Below are 21370 nucleotides of genomic sequence, written 5' to 3' on the forward strand. Positions count from 1 at the left end.
GAACCAGGATTTCCCCGCTGGGATTTATAGAGACTATCAGTTTAAATTATCTCCTTTTTTATAATGTATTATTTCTGACATGTAATAATTACCATTACATTCTTCATAAAGTATAATAATGACTTTAAATACAATGTAATGTTAGCATTTGGGGAAATGTTATAAATGCTCCAAAAGGGAGGGGTTGGGTAGGTTAGAAAATGTGAAAGGGACTGTACAGGTGAGTTCCACTGTTTGTTCAAAGAATATTACACTGCTTAAAGCCCGAAGTGAGTTTAAGTTGCCTTTATTTGAGTGCAGTTGTAGGGGCCGTTTTGTGTTTATTGTTGGCATGTTATTTAGTTGTGATATGTGTTATTATATTGTTTTTCCACTAGGGACACTGAAGGCACGGGGGTGTGTATATTTGGCAAAGGTGACAGGAAGGGGAGGGCACAGGTAGGTAGCGCATACAGTTTTCACCAAACCGGCATCAGACCAGCACTCAGACAAACAACTGAAAATGGTATGTTTTTGTTCTCATTTTACCCATCAGGTCACTAAAATAAACCATCAACTCAACTTCAATAACGGCTGGAATATCATTGATTGTATCTGCGTAAGACTTCACTCCTACCTGTGTGTTAATGGCAAGCATTGGAACAGAGGAACAAAAAAAATGGAAAATTGCCATTACAACAAAATGAGAACTACGCTTTATCAGTGAAAATTCAACAGAATAAGATGAATGAGATGTTGAAATACGATTGTTTGATTTTTTCCACAAACCTGACAGCTATACCCAATCAACTGGAAACGACACCTGCCCTACACAAACTAAACTGCGGGACGATTGGAAACCACCGGAGCACAAACGACTGGGTATGTATGATCATTAAGCTTTATTGGATAAGTTAAAGACACGCTGTGTTGGACAGCGACTAACCGTGCAACACATCACCTGTTTGAAACATTGTAGCCTATTGTTGATGCACAGGGTTTTCATTCACAAATGTCTGCTGTCAATTCCGATGTTCAGCCACAGGATGGCGATGTTGAGAAGGATTCCGGAAAAAAATAGTTATCAGACCCACTGCAAAGGGCATGTTTTTTCTTTTTATTGAAACATGTCAAAAGTCAAGAAACTCAAAATGTTAACAAGCTAAAAGTCAATGGAAATACTGAAAGGTCTCCTGAAATTAAATGGAAATGCAACTGATGTCAAATCTAACTTGGAACAATTAATACAACTCTGTCATGAAGTCAAAGAAAATCAAAAGTCATTGATGAATTTACCACAGCATGAAAATGAATGTGAACAGCAAAATCAATAGTTTTATCAAAAAATGGAAATACAGTATATGATGGCTTTATACAATATGTAAAACTGTGGGTATCTGAAGTTGGACTGAAACCACACGCCACTGCTGAAGGTCAAATTACCACACAACAAAATAAGGTAAACTTTGATATTGTTGGACCTGATGACAGTGTGTCAAATGCCTCATAACCCAAAATCAAGCTACAAATCTAGTTTTTCCTCACGTGTATCTTCAACTTCATCTGCCTGCATTAAAGCTCAAGCAGAAAAGGCTGCCCTCATGGAATGAGCTGTTGCCTTGAGGGAAAAAAAACACGAGCTTGAATCCCAAGAGGAGCAATTGACTTCTCCCCTGCCATCAAGAGACATTCCTGTTTATGACGGCGATCCTGTATGAACTTTTACCAGGGTGTTTGAGAGAGGAGGGGAACAAAAGACTCAAGACCACAGTGACTGCTGACGTTTCCTAGGGCGATACACAAGAGGGGATGCAAAAGACTTAGTCCAAAGTTGCCAACATACAGTATGACTCCAGCCCACTGCTATCAAAGAGCAAAACATCTTCTCAAAGAACATTTTGGGAACAAATGTAAAATTGCCACTGCATATATGGACAACGCAATAGCCTGGTCAGCAATCAAATCGTAGGATTTAAAGACATTACAAGCGTTCTCATTGTTCCTCAGAGGTTGTTGTAATGCAATGACACATCTCACCGACATGGAAGAAATGAATGTTGTTTATGAATATGAAGAGCATACTTCTGAAACTGCCCCATAAGCTGAGAGACAAGTGGAGGAATAGAGCATGTCAACCACAAGACCAGCATGGACATCGAGCTAGATTTTCTGACCTGCTAGACTTCATAGAGAGAAGTGAAGCTACTGTCAGATCAACTTTTGGGAAACATCCAGGATCCTAAGCCAGTTGAAACTGTGAAAAGCTCTGCTTCATTTAAACCAAGAGGAAAGTCAGGACCAAGCGGAAGCAGTTTTGCAACAACTGTCACACCTATAGAACCACAAGAACAAGACAACATGACAACAAATGGTAAGGAAAGAAATGTCCCAAACCCCAAGTATCAATGTTTTGTTTTTTTCTGTAATAGGAGTGCTCGCTCATTGGTGCAGTGTCCACAGATGAAGAAGAAAATGCACAGAGAAAAAATAGACTTCCTAAAGGGAATCTGTTTTGGGTGTTTGAAAGATATGACACGTGATCAAGGACTGCAAGAGTCGATGGATGTGTGCAGGCGAAATCATCCTGAAATACCTCACATTGAACAAAGGCCCAAAGAGAAGAAACATGAACGTTCAGAAATGAAGGACAAACCAGCTGTTGGTGCTGCTGTTCTCTCACCTCATACATATTAGTGTATTGAGGCCGGTGAGGAAAATTGCATCTTCTCCATTGTTCCAAAACAAGTAAAAATCCAAAGGGGAGATACAGTGCTACATACCTACGTGTTTTTGGAGAGCTTAATGAGAAGACTAACTATGACAGGACAAAGAACAACAATGCTTTTGCAGACCATGAACCATGAGAAAAAGCACTCGTGTAAATAACAATATCCTTCAGTTATTGTGAGTAGTGTAAATATTCATTCTCTCTCCAAGGTGAATATGACAGCCTGCCAGAGCAAGCATACTGCACGGTGGATCTCATTGAAGGAGTAGTCCAAAAGGCTGAGAAACTGGCAGAAGAACATTCTTAGGTGATTAGTTTGTAGGGTTTTATGAGGTTAACACGTGTACAATGTCATTTTTATGAGGAGCTTCTAACATGTCATGCCACGTATGTTCATGTTGTGATTCTACTTCTCCCAAAAAAACGGAACATCAATAAAAAAATGAAATTGTGACATTTATGTTTCTTCTGATTGTTTTCATTTTCAGTCAAGAAAAAAATTGAGAAACTTTTTATTTTTATTTAAATGGAAAATAATTCACACAGTGCTAAAGTTTTAGCCCATCATGTGGCGAAGTTTCTTATTCAACTCCCTCTCTTGTATGAGGAGGTTGCTGCTGTGTTCTTTGTAAGCTTCGAAGTCCTGTAAAGGCAATGATATAAAAAACATGTAAAGCGTGTCTCCAGCCCAACATCAGTCGACAACACTCACAGACTTAAACCAACCTTTTTGAACTGCCCATATGTTGTGTTGGCTTCATCCAGAGCAGCCTGTAAAGCCTTCACTTTTAAATCTGCATTCACAGATTCTGCTTCCTTTTGAAACCTAAGGCAAGCTCAGGATAGATGTACATACTTCAAATACTTGAGTCCATTTCTAACAGCAGCGTTGTGTTGTCAGTGCACACTTTACCTGTCCTCTGCCTTGGCCCTGGCTTTCTTCTCTTCTTTCAATTTCATCTCAAGTTCCTGGATTTCCTCTTGTCTCTCCTGTGTTTAAAAACAATGCTTATTCATTTGTTCACCTGCTCTGTCATTTTATTTCAGTGAGTTGAGTTGAAGGTTGTTTCAGACACCTGTATTAATCTCCCTCTTTCATAAGACAGTTGCAGTAATTTGTCCTTCTCTCTGTTGAGGTGTCTTATGCTTTCTCTCATGCTGAGTTCCTTCACGCGATGCTTCTCTCTCGCCTCCTGTAGCTGCACCTCAAGGTCTGAAAATGTGATGAAGGTCATAAGAATACGGGCGCTGCTTTCTATTTTCTTGTGCTTCAGAGACGATCTTTACTCACCTTTGCATGACTCGACATCGTCCCTTTGCAGTTGCTGAGCGTCATGCAGTTGACAGAGTAGTAATGCCTTCTCTGTTTGATGCTGTGCTGCTTGCTCCTGGAGTTTTGACTGGCATTCTGCTAGTGTATCCCTTAAAAAGATGTAAAACAATTAAAGTTGTCTGTGCAGTTTTTAGCAGTAAATCCTTACACTCTGAAATGTGTGCTTGTTTAATGGAAGCAGCAGTTCAATCAACAATTCAATTCTATTTTGAATTTCACAGACTAACAGCGTATCCTCATTATTATAAAAAGCCCTCTCGGTTTTTGCCTTTCACCATCTACCAATAGATTTATCTTTCAGCAACAAATATAAGTAGGGTTGGTCTTACCGATATTCACTTTCCTTTTTTGTGAAGCTTTCGGTCAGCAGTTGGATTTCTTGCATTAGTTTTTGAACATGCAGTTCTTTATCTTGTAATTTTTGTGAGAAAAGCGTCTCATTTTCAGCCTGCAGTTGTTTGTTTTCCACCTTTAACAGGCCATTTTGATCTTTGTACTCGCTCATAAAAGCAATAATCGCCTGATTGTTGCTAGCTAAATCCATAAACCTCTTTTCTATTAGATCAGCTTTCTTTCTTTCACTGTCCACTTCTGTCCGACAATCTTCGATACAGCCCTCCAGCTCTGAATTGATTTTCTGCAGGGCTTCACAACGAAGAAGCAGCTCATCTGCTCTCTGTTTCAGCATGCAGATCAAACCCGATTGTTCATCTATCCTGGACCGCAGCTTCCCAGTCTCTGTTGTATCATCCACAGAAAGGCTCTGAAGTTTTGCCAGTGACTTTTGAAAACTTTCCATCTGCTGCAAACAAGGAGAAAACAAACTGTGTTGTCAAACATGACAGATACGCAACTTCCTAGTTCTGACGTCACTGACCTCAGGTACAAACATGTAGAGCAGGGGGTTCTCAAACTGTTTTAGAACATGGAACCCTTTCATTATCCTAACTAGTTTATCAGCGTATATAATGTATTACTGTACTATGGAATACTGTGCCTTAATAATTAAACAAGGTACAAGTAACGCGCATTAAATCAAAATTAAGTTAAATGTACAGTTCAGAAAGTTTTGACGCGGTGTATTAAAAATATGAAGTGTAGCTGCGTCTGAACACGAGCGCGAGACAGTAGCGACGGTTGGTAGCGTTCTTTTTATTTTACCGTTTTTTAAACTGTTTTAAGCAAGTTATTTTTTGAGACGTGAGGGAAAATGTAATAGTTTGTAGTTAAATAGGCCTATACCTATACATTTAATATGGACTGTGTTGAAAAACGGCGAACGAGAAAGTAATCTAATTAGCAAGTCGTCTGGGAGATTATCGTTAACTTCTACATACCTCCATCTGTATAAAGTTTTCTGCATTTCTTCGTGGAGTTGCCATTATGAAAAATAAATAATAGGGTAAGGTTTCTCCTGTCCTTTTACAGTGTCATCTAATTTTGTTCGTCTCTATGCTCGGTTTAACATTTCGTAGAAATCACCACAAAGTTACAGTTGCTCGGTCGTCAATAGCAACCACAGTTGGCCTCTCCTCTTATGGTCTCTGCCAGCAGCAGGTGACGTGCAGGTGCGCTGCTTGGCCGAAAGGTGGAGCTGTTGAGTTTCTGATGGGCCTCTCTAACCGTGAAGGAAAATTTCGACAGAACATGCTGGACGAAGAAGTCTTTGAAACACATTTATACAGCATACATGTTGTTTTTACGGTATAATAAGACTTTTTACATCATGTGAGAATGAAGTTTGTATCATAAAGCACCGCTGTTTTCTCTTAATTGAGTTTTCTCATTACGTTAAATCCCGTGTATTCATCTTGAATTAAAGGGGGTATCAGTGTTATCATTAAATGTATTAATGTATATCGAAAATCAGAGCATTTTACAACCTCATTTGGGACTATTACTTTTGAGGACTTTCATTAAAACTTTATCAAGGTTGATGAAGGAACATTTATTGAAGAAAAAAAAAAAGATTACGTAGACGGATTTGAACCAGAGACTTTCGGATTATGTGAACCGTCCGGGCTTGCAGGACGACGCGATGTAGGCCACAAGTATTACCTATAGTTTTATGTTTTATATATTTTTTCCATTGTGATTTTCGCTTGAAAAACTCCCGGATGGTCATCCCACTAATTCCTAAGCGTATAGGGCAAATAAACAAAGACGATTGCCCGCTGTGAGTGAAAAATCACTGGCACTCGGGACAAGTCGGAGCTGCATGGCATTATGCAGATTCCAGGGCGAGAAGGATTTATCCGGAGGGCCGAGGCAGGCTTTGGGGGAGCGGCTGTCCTGGCCATTGTGCACGCCCCTTTCATCAACTAGCGGGCCAAGAAAGACAGAGAAGAAAGCAACAGCATCTCAGCCCCAGTCCCTGCAGCTCCTCCATCTGCACAGCGGAGCTGGACGGACCAGCCAGAATGTGGAGAGCACTGCTACTTCAGCTCTTTCTCATCTTCATATGCTGCTTTACATTTTGTCACACTGAGGGTAAGTAGATTGTTTTTTTACTTCATTATTTTTAATTATTTGCTCAGACAGACTGTCAGCTGAATAATTCATTGAGGACATGCAGAGAAGTGGTGGTGCTTGGTGGCTCACCAAGTTCAATTGTTGGTCATCAAAACTAATTTCACATTCAACAGTTTAATGAGGTTGTTGGCCAATTAAAAACAATTCTTCACATTTCTATAGCATAGACAAATATAAAAAAAGACTATCAGAGGATAACTAGCAACACATGAAAACAACATTGTTGGAGAGTCCCAGTGTTATAACAAGTGAATAAACTCCTCATGTATTTATTGTGTTTCCAATAGGCAAAGTAATTCCTACTCTAGAGCTAAATGTTTGACTACTTAGTATTACTTTAAAGGTTGAGCACAAAGCCTTCCTCAGACAGATTGGAAGTTCTCTTGAGGAACTTTTGCCTGAGCTTTACTGTTGCTAGGTAACAGAAAAGAGCATGTGACTTACAGACAATCTGTGAGGACTCAGAGCTACTGGTACAAATCTCATTCAGTGGAGCTGATTTTACGCTGCAAAACACTGACTCAAACCCGACCGGTGCCCTGGAGGAAGAACTTCAGTGAAACAGAGACAGACAGAATGCTCAGACGCTCCTTTTTTATTCTTCTTTGTAATACATTACAGACTTGTTTGTCTGTTGTGTATGTAGCCCAGCTAGATCCTACTTCTCAAATTGTAATCTGCTTTCTTTTTGCTCAACCCTTAGTATGTAAGCTCCTTAGTGTGAATCAAGCAACTAATTACACTGCAGCTGCTGCAGACTGGAACCATTTCTACCTTAGGAGCAGTTTGAAGCAAGGGGGGAAAAAGTGCATCAGGAGTGAGGTCATTGATTTATTTTGAAATGAGGAGAAAAAGAACTGTACATGCACCCCCCCCCCCCCCCCCCCCCCCCAACACGCACACTCATCTCACACAACTTTAGCGTTAAAAAACAAAACAAAAAAACCCTTAGCGTTCACTTTGATGTACTTCACTGACACTTCTAGCTGACACCTGCTGATGTCAACTCAAGTGTAGGCTACAGAATGATGACTTGACTTAAACAACACGCTCCCACCTTGTCAGCATGCTCATGTGTTGATCATTAGCTTAGATTTGTTGTGATTAACGGACAAGGCTGTCAACAGCCACTCCATGTGATGTTCTGCCAAGTGCTTCTAGAAGGTTTAAAGTTAATGTGTACCGTGATTTCCATTTCCATGTGGTGATTTTGTCTTGAGAGGTCGTGGTGTTTTTTCTTCAGTCTGCATGATCGTACATAAAAATCTCTTGATGAGCATGATAGCTGCTTCTTATGAGGGTCTGTAACACATTAGCCAGATGCTTACACTGGCACTAATTGCTAATGTGAAAGTCTGGGGTGATTCCTGGTGTTGTATTAGCTATCTTCTCTCATTTTTGCTGTTCCAAGCATGTTTTGCCAGTAAATTAACTTGTTTTCTATTTTAATCATTAGCAAGTCAATTGTAAATTATTAATTTTTTAAATCAAATTGAATAATTATCAAGTCCATTGTGCAGTGTTACAACTTTAATGGTGTTACAAATGTTTATTGTTATATTTTTGTCTGGTTGTACAATGGGGAACATGAAAAAGACGAATGTGAAACCAACATTATGTCATGATGTAATTGTTGTTCTGCATGTTTTTTATTCAGGTCTTGGGGTTCATGTGCACAGTGTTATCCGACTTATTTTTCTTGAATTTGCAATAACATGCCTTAAAAGTCCCTTTTCTGCAGGACACTCAGACTTGACCTGCGGCTTTCATTCTAAACCTCACACATGCCGACCTTATTATCGGCACAGGATCCTAACTCCTTGTGCAACAGTTACACTGCGTTAGAAACGGGAAGCCTGTTGGCATCAATCAGATGCAAATCCTTTGTTTTCCTGCAGCTCTCTGTCAAGGTTACAGATGCTGGATGCATGTTTCAATAAACGGTTTGAAAGCTGTGACTCACTGTGCAAAGACAGATTAAGTTAATTTTAGAATTAGATTTAAGATTCTTGTTACTTTTAAAGCCCTGAATGGACAGCCACTGGTCTATCGATGAACTTTTACGGCCATATACTCCTTATACTTATTAAACCTTCTGATCAGGGATTGCTGGTTGTCCAACAAACCAGACTGAAGACCGAGGGAGAACTTAACTTATTGGAATACTTTTCCTTTGAGTTTCAGATCTGGGCACACTGTTGGCTCTTTTAAAAAAATAAGACCCATTTGTTTAGACTTGCTTTTGATTATTCTATTTCGTATATTGCTGATATTTTTGTTATTGTTTGCTTTTCTAAAGCACTTTGTGACACTGCGCTTGAAAAGTGCTATATAAATAAAGTTATTTTTAAGTTACCAAGTGGCAGTTTCATGACAATTTGAGAATTTTATTTTTCCGTATTTTACTCGTGCCTTTGTTTTCACACCGAAAATCATGTTTGAGTATTCCTCAATTCTAACCAGCCCGAGGCTTTATTCCACACTCTATTTATTCCTTCCTTTGGCTGCCATGCCACTGCCAAAGCCCCTTGTTTTTTCCACATTTTTGTGTGTAGCTGTAAGAGCCAAAGTCACTTGTTTGGCAATTGACTGCTCTCTGCTGCATTGATTTCCATATGAAATAGGCAGCAGCACTTCGCTCTGACAGCATGGACAGGTCCAGCGTCTCATGTTGCCAGCAGCCGCTTTCTCCACTTTTCTCCACTCACATTCAGTGAGTCCAGAGGACTCGGCCAAAACAAGACGGCATTGATGAAAGCTTGAAGACATCTTTCAGCCGCCCCCACGTGACAAGAAAGAGATGTTTCAGTAGTAGTGTGGACAGGTGTTTTCTTAATGGGTGGCCTTAAGAGTGAAGCTTATGTTTCTTTTTCTTTTTTTCCCCCTGCTGCAGGAAGTAAGCCTCGTACTGTACTCTGCTCTCATACTGTCCATCTACAAAGTTAAGGGTGACACTTCCAGTTATGAGTTTGCATCCCTGCTGGCACCTCTTTTTGTGCAATTGTAAATTCACAGTGGGGTTTGAAGCGTTTGGGGGGCTTCATTCTAATGAAAATTCCTCCACTGCTCTTCTTTGTTGGCCAATAGTAGGACGTCCTTATCTTCCTAAATGGAAAGTGCAGTGCTCTCTCCTGCTGTGGGTTTAAGTTGCTAATTAGAAAAGACAAAACTAGAAAAGAATGGAAAGGAAAACATTAAGCCAAACAAAAACTCCAATCCATTAAAAACATGAATAGTAAGATGAAACTGCATTTACCCTGGCTTTCACCTTTTCTTATATTCAAAGACAAGAGTTCACTTAGGGCATAGTCGGGATAAAGAAGTAGGCATTAGGGTTTTGATGAAAAAAAAAAGTTACATGGAAGGTTCCTTAAAGAAAGTAAGCAGAACCCTCACATGAGATAGTGCTGTTGAAAGGTTCAGCTTCAGTGTATCTGTCACCTTTCCCAGAAGTGATACTGTCAGGAAACTGTCAGGAAACAGTGGCTGCATTTGAAAGCCTCCAGCAGATTGATTTCTCCTTGGCATACATGGTTTGAAGTTGACAGCCCACTGTAGGCATAATGTATGGCAGGCAGTTATAATGGACAAAAGTGAGGTTCTCAAACTTGTGGTCTTTATTGTTAATGGACATATTGCGTTTTTTTGTCCTGTCAAACTTTTTTTTTTTTTTTTTTTTGGTTGCCATTTGTTTACTGTATGAAACATTTATCACTGCTGCCATACAGTAGAGGATGCTGGGACCGCAGGGATCACTGCCTTTCAACAAAGGCTACCTTTGAGCAGATTGTGAGCAATTTCATCATTAGTAAACTGAGCAGGAAAAAGTTGAGCCTCCTGGATGGCCGCTGAATGAGTGAAACGTGCAGCTTGTTGGCGCTAATGTGTATAAAGTGAAGAAAAGTGAGGATGTGAGACATTATGGAGCTACAGTACATTGTGGTTGGCTGTGCAGTTTAAATGCACAGTTGCAGTCATGGCTAACGGTAGAGGAAAAGAGACGTGTACATTTTTATATTGTTTTGGCTGATCCGAAAAAAATGATCCCAAATCTGTGCTCCGATCCTAACCGCGAGATTTGGGATTGGTTGCACCTCTAACAACAACCCCTGCATGCACCACCAATCACAGCTCTCCTCGAAGAATTTGTGTTGAAATGGTTTCGGTACCAACCAGTACCACTATTTATTCCAATTACATTTCTGACCAGACAGGAACAGGTTACATGATAAATCAGGCTGTCAGACAGACAATCAGAATTTCACATTCCTATATGGACGGCTCTGATGGAGTGTTCTGCCACTGAAGTATGTTGCCTGAATCAATCTCTCCTGGAAAACGTCAGGGAAGGGAGAGTGCTGGTGGTACCTTATCTCTGCAGATGCCCCTCAGTGAGAACTTCAAAAGGAGGCTCATGATGAGTTTGGGAAACGTTGTGTAACTGGTGGGGGAGATGGCTGGCACGCTTGTCTCCAAGGCTTGTCAATGCTGTTAACAACATGCTTCATCAGTGAGAGGCGTCCCTACCAACAAAGGCCATGTTTAAAAAAAAAAAAAAAAAAAAAAGACGTATAAGAACTTATGTTCTCTTTATTTGCAACATCTTTTATTGTGTCTTCCTTTTGTTCCATATGCTACAAGTAGATATGCTTTAATGTCTGTTAATAAAAATAATGTAATCGATGGGGAAACACAATTATGGGAATTAATCAAGTTCTTCTAGCACATGCTTTAAGAAAAAGTTTGAATCATATTGAATGTCTGTGTAGGATGTGAGTTGGGGCAGTTCCGCTGTGGGACAGGACGATGTATACCAGGTGGCTGGCACTGTGACGGCACAGCGGACTGTATGGATGACTCTGACGAACAGGACTGCCGTAAGAGACTCTTTCTATCACCCTGAAAGGCTGAGATTGTCAGTTGTACTTGTTGAATGTTAATTTGAGTGGTCTCAGAACTATGAATTGAAGTCCAACTCTTAAAAGTTACGAGTCAAACATAATTTAAGTAGCTTTCTTTTACAGTGTATTGATTGGATTATTTAAAAAAATGTTAAAGACTTATTTTTTTTGCATTTATTGAGGGGATAAGACTGTGGATAGAGATGGAAATCAGAGACAGTGAGTAGGGATTGACATGCGGGAAAGGAGCCACAGGTTGGATTTGAACCTGTGTTGCTTGTTCGTAGGACTCTGACCTCCATATGTGGGGTGCACTAAACTCTTAACCACCAGTGCCCCAAATTGTTTCTTTTTTTAAAAAGAAGATATTCATCTGCAAAAATATCTTTGGCTACATTTGCCTTATAAATGGAAGTTTTTTGTAATGATGTAAAAGCAAACAAATAATGCACAAACATGAGTTACTTGAAATTTTACTGGAGAACTATTTAAGAGAAAATGTACGGACCTTTACCCTTTTTACCACTGGTGTACAGTCAATAGCTTTAAATAATCAAATGCTGTGTATGCATTTCCACAGCTCAGGTAACCTGTGATGAGCGTCATTTCCAGTGTTTGAGTGACGGCGAGTGTGTGCCTGAATCTTGGGTGTGCGACGACGAGGAGGACTGTGAAGATGGCTCAGATGAGAGGCAACACTGCCGTGAGTACATTAAACATAATGTTACTATTTTTCTTTTCATGTTTTTTTTTTTTTTTATTTAATTTTGAAATGCCCGGTCATTAGTCCAGTCATCCTGCCGTTGCGTATGTTTGTTTCTTGCTTTTTAAAAAATATTAATTATTCTAATCCCGGATGCTGTTTGCATTGCTACACACGTGCAATAAATGCATTAGTCCTGAAAGGTTGATGAAGTATTCTGTGTTGGAACAATAAGATCTTTAATAGTGACTGGCTAAAGGGTCTGTGGCACTGAGGAATTTGAGGAATTAGATAAGGTTTAGGTAGCCATGTCTACAGGACACGAACATCACATGCATATAAGAACCACTGTTAGAGAATAAAACCTTTCTTCATTCTGCTAACTCACTCTTCAATCTATCCCCAGCTGGAAGGACATGCACCAGTGGCCAGTTCAGCTGCAGTAACGGGGCATGCGTCCCTGGAGAATACCGATGTGACCGTCTGGCCGACTGCTCAGATGGGTCTGATGAGAGAGACTGCCGTAAGTCTTCTTCTGGGAGGTTCCCCCCCCTCTTTTTTTTTTTTTTTTTATATTACAGTCTCCTGTGGCATTTTAATCAATTTGTTAAGATTAAGAGGCTCGCTGACTGACAGAATGGGCCACAATATGCTTTTTGTTGTCAGAGGTTGATTGCAGATTCCTTGGTGGATTAGTCAAGCTGAAGTTCAGCTGCTATGCCATTATTGTGCCGTCATGGTAGTCTTGCAGCGCTACACACTGCGGTAATCTCACAATTGCGTGAAAAAAAAAAAAAAATGCTGTGACGACTGCTGTTGTTATGGTGGCGGCGTTACATTAGCGTCTCTTATCCTTCCCATTCTCCAAGCTCTTCCCGTTTTTAAGGCGACAAAGAACACAGTTGTCAGGCTGATTTAGGTGAATTGTCCTGATGATGATTCAATCTTTCAGATTACCCTGAGTGCCCCGAGCTGAGGTGTGCTAATGGGGCCTGCTACAACCGGACCCAGCGATGTGATCACGTACTTGACTGCCGTGATGGCTCTGATGAGGCAAATTGCAGTAAGAAGCCAGTAAATTAAAGTGATAAATGGTTCAAGCGGATCATATTTGAGCAGATACCATCTCCGGCATGACATCATCACCAAATCTATTTGTGCGTTTTTTTTCCCTTTCTGTGTTTTCTTCAGCACAGCATTGCAATACGGGCCTGTTCCAGTGTCATAACGGGGTGTGTGTTCCTCAACGTTACGTCTGTGACCATGACGATGACTGCGGAGACCGAAGTGATGAGCTAAACTGCAGTATGTTTTCTGCGCCTTTCTGCCTTCTCTGCAATTTAGTCCAAACTTAACATTCTTGTATTATTTTTCTTCCCCCCCCCCCATTCCAAATATGTGATCCTCCTTGTGTATTAATATTCACCAATATTTTCTGCAGCATATCCTACATGTAGAGGGAACTACTTCACGTGCCCCACTGGCCGCTGTATCCACCAAGTGTGGGTTTGCGATGGAGAGGACGACTGTGAAGACAATGCAGACGAAAAAGGCTGTGGTATGTATCGAAAAGTAATCAAACAAGTTGTGATATGAAGTTGATTTTTACTTCACTGGACTCCAAAAGTGAGACATTTGGCGCGTTAAGAAACAAACTCAGCCAGCTCTCTGTGTGATCCTGATTCATGTCCTGTCTCCATGGTTGGTTTGGGCTTGCAAGACGCTATGCCTGTGCTCCTTTAAGTGTGTTATTCAAATGGCTCTTTGTGGCACAAGACTGCGCAGCCCCCCCAAAGGGCTTTAGAATTCCTACACACGGCTGTGAAGAGTGTGTGTTTTTAGAGGATGGGCTGCAGAAGTCCTCTGAGCCCCCATGTGACCCCCTCAAAGCTTCACTCCCCTGCATTGATTTAAAGTGACAGTAATTTCCCCGACAATAAAGTCTTAGTAACAATTCTCAAGAAGATCATTGCCGCATTCTTTTAGAGGCTTCGAATTCTTAATGCACCTCTCACACTCAACATGCCGTCATTCCCAACCGTCTGCAAAACTCTCCATTGTTCCTTTTTTCTGATTTCTTCCCCTTGTTCATGTTTGAATAGCTCTGACTAAAATGATATTAATTTTTCATCAGATAATATACAACGGGAGTGTTACCCAGGAGAATGGCCCTGTACATCCTCTGGCCTGTGTATACCCATGGACCAGCTGTGTGATGGGACGGCTCACTGTCCCGAGGGAGAGGATGAAACTAACATCACTGCTGGGCATAACTGCAGTTAGTACCAACACAACTACAATTAAGCGCACATTTGTACATCTCGTATCAGAGAAACTCTGCTATAAAGTATGGTTATGAATCTGGCCCCTGTTTTGCTCAGGCATCTGGAGATGTGCTTCTCTGAGCTGTGAGTATCGGTGTCATGCTTCCCCTGATGGAGGGGTCTGTTCTTGTCCTTCTGGATACATCGTCAGCAGCAACAACAGTCGCTCATGCATTGGTACGTGTCCCTTGACGTTGCATCACACTCGCCCTATGATGGGGAATTTTCGGTAATCACGCAATTAGAAGGAAGAGTTGTGAAGCTGATGATCTTAAATAAGAATGTGCAGATTTAGAAATGCACAATCTACTTGGTTTTTCATATTTGTAAATAAACAATTTGATTTGATTCGGTTTGCAGGATTTTCTTCTAAATGTGTTTTGAGTGAAAAAAAAAAAAATCAACATTAAATATTTTGCTGTGATTTTGTTTCCCATTGAAGACTTTGATGACTGTTCGATGTGGGGTGTGTGCGACCAGCTGTGTGAGGACCGCATAGGCTCCCATCGCTGCAGCTGTCGAGAGGGTTACATCCTGGAGCAGCACAGATACTGCAGAGCCGACATATCAAGTGAGTGTCATTTCCTCTCTGTTTTGACAGATTGTCTTACATGTAGTGCACTCAAGCGTTGCGCGTGTGAATGATTCACCCAGATGAGGTTCATCAGCGTGGAACCTTTCCTGTATGCCGGGCACTGTGGCTGCCTTACTGACCGACTGCTCCTCTTTCTTGTGCATTGTTGCGCACCAAAGATGGTTTTAGTAAATCTAGCTCCTTTGTGGAACATAGAGTGTTGACTGAGAGGCTGACCTCTCTGCTTTTAGAAAGAGGGTGTCATGATAGTGGCTAGAAAGTGCGCTACCTTCATGAGTCTGAGTCAGGGATTTTCTTTCTGTAAGTTTCCACAGAGATTTTAGTTCAGCTTGCATACTCCAAAAAAGTGATTTACTATTTTAATAAGCCTCATGCATTGTTGTTTGTTGTTTCCCTTGCAGCTGGAATCCCGTCCTTGATATTTTCTAACGGCAGAGACCTACTAATAGGTGACATCCATGGCAACAGTTTGCGCACTTTGGTCCATTCAGAGAACAGAGGGGTTGCAGTGGGAGTTGACTTCCATTACAATCTCCAGAGAATCTTCTGGACGGATACCATTCAGAATAAGGTTTTTTGTTTTTTGTTTTAAGTTTCAATATCCAATGCTATGTTTGTCTTAGAGCACTACCTTGATGAAATGTTTAGCTTTGTCTGGGTACATGAAACCAAACCCGTTTTCGGAAACACTACACTGGAGTTTAGCAGAAAGAAATTCTTTTTGTTATCCTTTAAAATATCAGAAATGTTGATACTATAATAATAGGATAGCGGTTGGCTCCTTTGCGGCTGGCTAATAATGAAGGGAAGTAGATCAGGAATGGAATCCAAATTGCCTAATCTTGAAACCTGTCTGATAGGCAGGTATGATGTTCACATACCAGGGTGCAATTGTTGTAACTCAATCTTGTTCAAAGTCATCATGCTGTATTTGTTTTCAGTGACACTGTCCATCTTTAGACATTCTTTGGCCGGCTAAAAACTTTGTTCAACTCCTCAATGTTTAAAACTACAGCTACTGGGCCAAAAGGCTTAGACGTCCCTAAGACTGGGCATCCGATTAAAAGTAGGGAAGGCACAAACAGGGCATGTGAATGCAACCAGAAAGGTTAAACTACCAGGCTATTTCCACATCTTCAGTTTCTCTTTAAACGGGTCAGATGAAAATGGATCTTCTTTCCAAAAAAGGAAAAGCTGTGAAGAACAGTAACTCCCTAACCAAGCACCTGGGCGAAAAGGCTTCCAGTCTGAGAATCTACTGCCATCATATAGTATTGGTGGAGTGGCATGTTTGGAAAAGAAAATTTATGGTTGAAAGACAAAATTGTCACACAAGCAAACACATTGTCTCAATCTCTGCCTTTTTTCTACTTCCTTATAATTTGTTTCTCAAATTGTTACCTCCACTTTTCTTAAAGTGTGCCTTTACTTGCCCCCCCAAGCCTGTCAATAAACTAGTTTTCTTATACTATTAACCTTAAGTTTACCTTACTAATACAGTTAAGAAAATGAAATAACAGGGCCATAACCCATGGTCGTTGTTTTGTGTCAAAAAGATTTTTTTTTTATCTCACACTCCTGAAGCCTAAAATCTAGATTTTGGAACAATTTTCTTCTTCTCTGATATTGTGCTGTGGATTTAACCTCCACTAACACTAACATTAAATTCAACAAAGCACGAGTACAAAGAATGGATCTCTTTGTGACCAGTGTAGACAGTGAGAATAGTAAGTACTGTAGATCAACTTGTTCAAAGTGCCTTTTTGTGTGATTCAGTTTGAATTTCGTGGGGCTGTGACCACCAAAAGACTAAAATCCAAAACAATGATCTCTTTTTATACAGGTGTTTTCTGTGGATATGGACGGTTCCAACATGCAGGTGGTTTTAAATGTATCAGTTGACTACCCTGAAAACTTGGCAGTGGATTGGGTGAACAATAAACTGTATGTGGTGGAGTCCAGCGTCAACAGGATTGACATGGTGGACTTTGATGGAAGTAACCGGGTCACACTTATCACTGAGAACCTGGGAAACCCTAGAGGGCTGGCGGTGGACCCCACTGTCGGGTAAGAACATCTCCCCATTCATCCACCAACCAGTTCCCAAACTCCTCATACTGTAACTGTCGTGCTCCAATGGCGTGGAATAATGGGGTGTGTGTGTGAGATTAGCAGATTGCCCTGGGTGGATTAGTGACGAGCAATGTAAGTGATGACCCTCATTGTAATCCAATAGTAGTTCTGGGGGGGAGGAAAGCCATGTGGCAGCAGATGATTTTCTTATCTTGAATAAATGTAAAGCTCTTTGGTGAGATGCACAGTGACCCACATGGAGACATGATGTGATGCTGAGGATGCTAGACTTAATTAAGAAAAGTGGAGTATCCTACATTTTTGGGATTGTTGTGGTGATGAAACCTGAGAGAACACTGGACGATTAAGTTATTTAACCTCCTTTCACAGGTACATGTTCTTCTCAGATTGGGAGGCGCAGAATGGACAACCTGGCTTGGAGCGGGCTTATATGGACGGAACCAACCGTTATGGTATCATTCAAACTAAATTGGGTTGGCCTGCTGGTATCACATTGGATATAGATGCTCAGCGTGTCTACTGGGTTGACAGTCGCTTTGACTACATTGAAACTGCAACATATGACGGCCTTCACAGGTAATTATATCATCGGTAACTCTTGGTAATAATTATAAGTGTAGCATAGTTGTACTATGTTTGCCGTAAAAAAACGTATCCCCTAAATGCTCTGATGGTTAATTCACATCCCTATTTTAACTATTCAATGCACTTTAACAGAAAAACTGTGGTCCATGGTGGTTCTTTGGTCCCACATCCATTTGGAATCAGTCTGTTCGAGCACAATGTCTATTACACCGACTGGACCAAGATGGCTGTGATGAAAGCCAACAAGTTCTCTGAAAGCAGTCCTAAAGTTGTTTACAGTACACCTCAGGCTCCACATGGAGTAGCAGTAATACATCAGCTGCAACAGCCTTATGGTAAGATCTTCATTGAGTTAGCGTGTTCCCTTCAACTGATCCTGGTGCAGCTCCCAGTTCTTGTTGTTAATTGTGTGTTGTTTTTGTTTTATTTTAAATATTTTATTAATTCCAGAGTGGGAAATTGTGGTTCACACACTGTTAATATATATATAATGTAAACCTACCCAGATTTTTGTGACATGTGACTGCTAGTGTTATTAAAGGAGAGCCCTACATAGGTACAGTTTAAGCAGCTTATAAACCTTCATTCTTCTCATATTTTCATTCATTGGGATCGTTCTTGTTTTTGTCTCTAGTGTCAAATCCTTGCAGTGTAGACAGAGGTGGATGTGAGCAGATTTGTGTTCTGAGCCATAGGAGTGACAATGGCGGATTAGGTTACCGCTGCAAATGTCGCATGGGCTATGATCTACATGCTGATGGCAAACGATGTTATGGTAAGTGAGCATTTGATGTGGTAAGACTTTTTGGGTTGTTTTTTTTAATTTGTGGTCAAAAGTGTCAAATTGAACACCCAAAGATTTCTGTAAGCTTTATTATGGGTAGACATGTATTTATGGGGAGATGGCATTGATGATCCTCTAATTTCCTTTCTTTAGCTGTGAGGCAGTTTCTGCTTTTCTCCAGCCAGCTGGCCGTGAGAGGGATCCCCTTCAACCTGTCCTCTCAGGAGGACATAATCCTGCCTGTCACTGGATCACCGTCCTACTTTGTCGGGGTGGATTTTAGTGCTGAAGACGATGCTATCTTCTTTTCCGACACAGCCAAAGATATCATCTATAAACAACAAGTGGATGGGACTGGTGAGCATCTTATCAGTCGTATTGCTTTACTTGTGTAAAACATCCTAAAAAATGTTCACAGGATTTCATAAAAGTAGCTTAATAAGATAAGAAGATAAGAAGTGTTTGGAAAAAAAAAAAAAACAACAGCTCATATGTTTTCCGGTGTTTTCCTTGTGCTTACATCCTTGGATAATTTCTTTCCTCGGAGAGAGCCCTACCATGTGATTCTGTCAAGCTTATACAGGGAGTTATGGGAGTGCCTGATGGGGCCGACTGGTACTATGGGGGAGGGAGTGGACAGGAGTATTGACAGTGGAAAACTGATCATACATAAAAACTACACCTTAAAATAACTACTTATATATGAGCCGAACAGACTAATCTATCCTGTATTCCAAAGCACTGTCATAATTAGCTTAAAAAACTGTCACTTCCGTTGTGTAACGCACTTCCTAATGTGATAATCCACGAGCAGTGAGAGAGCACAAAAAAGAAACAACCCTGCTCTGATCAGAGATGTTGTTTTTGGAGCTGCTCTGGTTTTTTTCTGTCAGGTCCACATGGGGAAAATGCAAACTGACAGCCTATTTATTTAAATGTGGTTCTCTTTCATCTCGCTATAAAACTGGGGTCTAACTGCTTTGATCTGCACAGGGAGGGAGGCACTGGCAGCCAATAGAGTGGATGGAGTGGAGGACCTGGCTTATGACTGGATTTCAAAAAACCTCTACTGGACTGACCCACGATACAGGAGCATATCTGTCATGAAGCTGGCTGATAAGTCCAGGAGAGCCATCGTACAAAACCTCAACAACCCGAGGGCTATCGTGGTGCATCCTCTCATTGGGTAAACAAATGTGTAGAGCTTACATTGATAATGAAAAGTCAACAGTGACTAAGTCCCTTAAAATTGCATGTGTTCTTTTTACTAGTGTCTGGTAAAAAAAAAAATGATAGTGTGCACACCCTTTCAAACTTTTCTTCCAATAAAGCCTTCACCTGATTCATGAAATCTCTATGAAGTGCAAGCTGTTATTTCCAGTTACCTCAAAGTCATAAGGCCTCTGTGACCAACAGCTGAGATTAGTTCAGTGTGAAGGGCAGTATTGTGGAGACCACTAAGAAGTTGGCTTAAGCAGAAAAGCTCTACAATGTGGAAGTATCCAAAATCTGGAAATATGACGTCCTAAACTGTGGTTTTATCATGTGAATATAAAAGTATTCAAACGAGGCAACTTCTTAAGGAAAATGATAGTGACACAGGCTGTTTGTTTTACACTTACAGATATATCTTTTGGACTGATTGGTACCGGCCTGCGAAAATTATGAGGGCTTGGGGTGATGGCTCACATGCCCTGTCTATAGTAAACACTACTCTTGGCTGGCCTAATGGTTTGGCTATAGACTGGAGGTGAGTCAAACAGCTTTATAGCCATTTAGCTAAGAGAACTGTGCCACGATGCACCTTTTCATTGAGCTTAAGATGTAAGATGTTTACCCTTAGACTATGGTTGCTACAGCAAGGATTTTTCCCATTCATTCTCCTGACAGCATTTGGGACTCACTTTGTTTAAAACTCTTACTCTCTTTCTTTATCTAGCTCAATGCGTTTGTATTGGGTGGACGCCTTCTTTAACAAAATTGAGCACAGCAATTTTGATGGACGGAATAGATTGTCTTTGGACCGCATTACTCAGATCTCCCATCCATTTGGTCTCACCATTTTCGAAGGTAATAAGCACTTAATCTGAAACTTTTTAATAAAGCTTTATCTATTTCCTGTTAATTAAAAGGGAGGTCAGTGACGAAGACTTTGGTTTGTCATTCTTGCTTTAATAGGGGTTTTGTTAAAAGAGCAATTACTGTTACAACGAGTAGGTGAAAGATAATGTAATCAAGGTTTTGCTCTGTTGCTCTTGTGCATTGAAGGCTACGCATACTTTACTGACTGGCGTCTGGGTGGCATTGTACGTGTGCGCAAGACTGATGGTGGGGAGATGGTCGTTATCAGGAGGGGAATCAGCCACATCATGCATGTCAAATCTTTCAACTCCAACTCTCAGATTGGTCAGTAGCTTTATTCACATCTCCTCTCACTCCACTTTCCCGCATAGCTGGGACTCTTGTCAGTCAATCTCGGTAATTATTCTCCACTCTCCTTCTCAGGTTCCAACCTCTGCAACAGGCAGACGAATCCAAATGGAGACTGCAGCCACTTCTGCTTCCCAGCCCCAGACTCTCAGAGGGTGTGCGGCTGTCCGTATGGCATGAAGCTGTTGCCCAACCAGCAGACGTGTGTGGAGGACACATCCAACGAGCCCCCGACTCTGCAGTGCGGTGCCAACTCCTTCTCCTGTGGCAACGGCAAATGTGTCCCAAACAGCTACAGATGCGATGGTGTTGACGACTGTCATGACAACAGTGACGAAGTCAACTGTGGAATTAACAGTAATGTTTTGTCTCTCTCTAAATC

General features: G+C 40.9%; 2 protein-coding genes and 1 long non-coding RNA gene across 6 annotated transcripts in view; 2 read left to right on the forward strand and 1 right to left on the reverse strand.

The window, feature by feature from the left end:
• The first annotated feature begins 335 nt into the window (after positions 1–335).
• LOC306833034 lies at positions 336–2388 on the forward strand. The gene is made up of 3 exons (XR_013780288.1): positions 336–505; positions 776–861; positions 1558–2388. It is a non-coding gene; the product is annotated as an uncharacterized lncRNA (long non-coding RNA).
• An 828-nt stretch (positions 2389–3216) lies between these two features.
• LOC306833035 (coiled-coil domain-containing protein 89) lies at positions 3217–5575 on the reverse strand. 3 transcript variants are annotated; one of them, XM_079358077.1, is made up of 7 exons: positions 5378–5575; positions 4370–4839; positions 3999–4129; positions 3784–3920; positions 3621–3697; positions 3434–3533; positions 3217–3350 (listed from the first exon to the last, which is right to left on the reverse strand). In XM_079358077.1, the coding sequence occupies exons 1-7, from the start codon at positions 5420–5422 to the stop codon at positions 3264–3266; spliced, it is 1047 nt and encodes a 348-aa protein (XP_079214203.1). In that variant the 5' UTR covers positions 5423–5575; the 3' UTR covers positions 3217–3263. The 3 variants fall into 3 exon arrangements, with proteins under 3 accessions (XP_079214203.1, XP_079214202.1, XP_079214204.1); XM_079358076.1 differs by having other exon boundaries at positions 4370–4842; positions 5378–5574; XM_079358078.1 differs by lacking the exon at positions 3217–3350 and having other exon boundaries at positions 3464–3543; positions 4370–4842; positions 5378–5574.
• Positions 5576–6000: 425 nt separating this feature from the next.
• lrp2a (low density lipoprotein receptor-related protein 2a) overlaps positions 6001–21370 on the forward strand; it is a 44137-nt gene continuing 28767 nt past the window's right edge. For both annotated transcript variants that reach the window (XM_079357721.1, XM_079357722.1), the window contains exons 1-21: positions 6001–6530; positions 11342–11449; positions 12054–12176; positions 12583–12699; positions 13129–13239; positions 13368–13481; positions 13618–13734; positions 14311–14454; positions 14558–14677; positions 14943–15071; positions 15497–15666; positions 16939–17162; positions 17559–17765; positions 17907–18109; positions 18409–18549; positions 18712–18915; positions 19552–19744; positions 20183–20308; positions 20498–20628; positions 20827–20964; positions 21064–21345. In XM_079357721.1, coding sequence (XP_079213847.1) covers positions 6461–6530; positions 11342–11449; positions 12054–12176; positions 12583–12699; positions 13129–13239; positions 13368–13481; positions 13618–13734; positions 14311–14454; positions 14558–14677; positions 14943–15071; positions 15497–15666; positions 16939–17162; positions 17559–17765; positions 17907–18109; positions 18409–18549; positions 18712–18915; positions 19552–19744; positions 20183–20308; positions 20498–20628; positions 20827–20964; positions 21064–21345 — 3172 coding nt within the window. In that variant the 5' untranslated portion in view covers positions 6001–6460. The remainder of the gene's footprint in view (positions 6531–11341; positions 11450–12053; positions 12177–12582; positions 12700–13128; positions 13240–13367; positions 13482–13617; positions 13735–14310; positions 14455–14557; positions 14678–14942; positions 15072–15496; positions 15667–16938; positions 17163–17558; positions 17766–17906; positions 18110–18408; positions 18550–18711; positions 18916–19551; positions 19745–20182; positions 20309–20497; positions 20629–20826; positions 20965–21063; positions 21346–21370) is intronic.

Source organism: Symphodus melops (genome assembly GCF_947650265.1).
Source record: "Symphodus melops genome assembly, chromosome: 12".
NCBI lineage: Eukaryota > Metazoa > Chordata > Actinopteri > Labriformes > Labridae > Symphodus > Symphodus melops.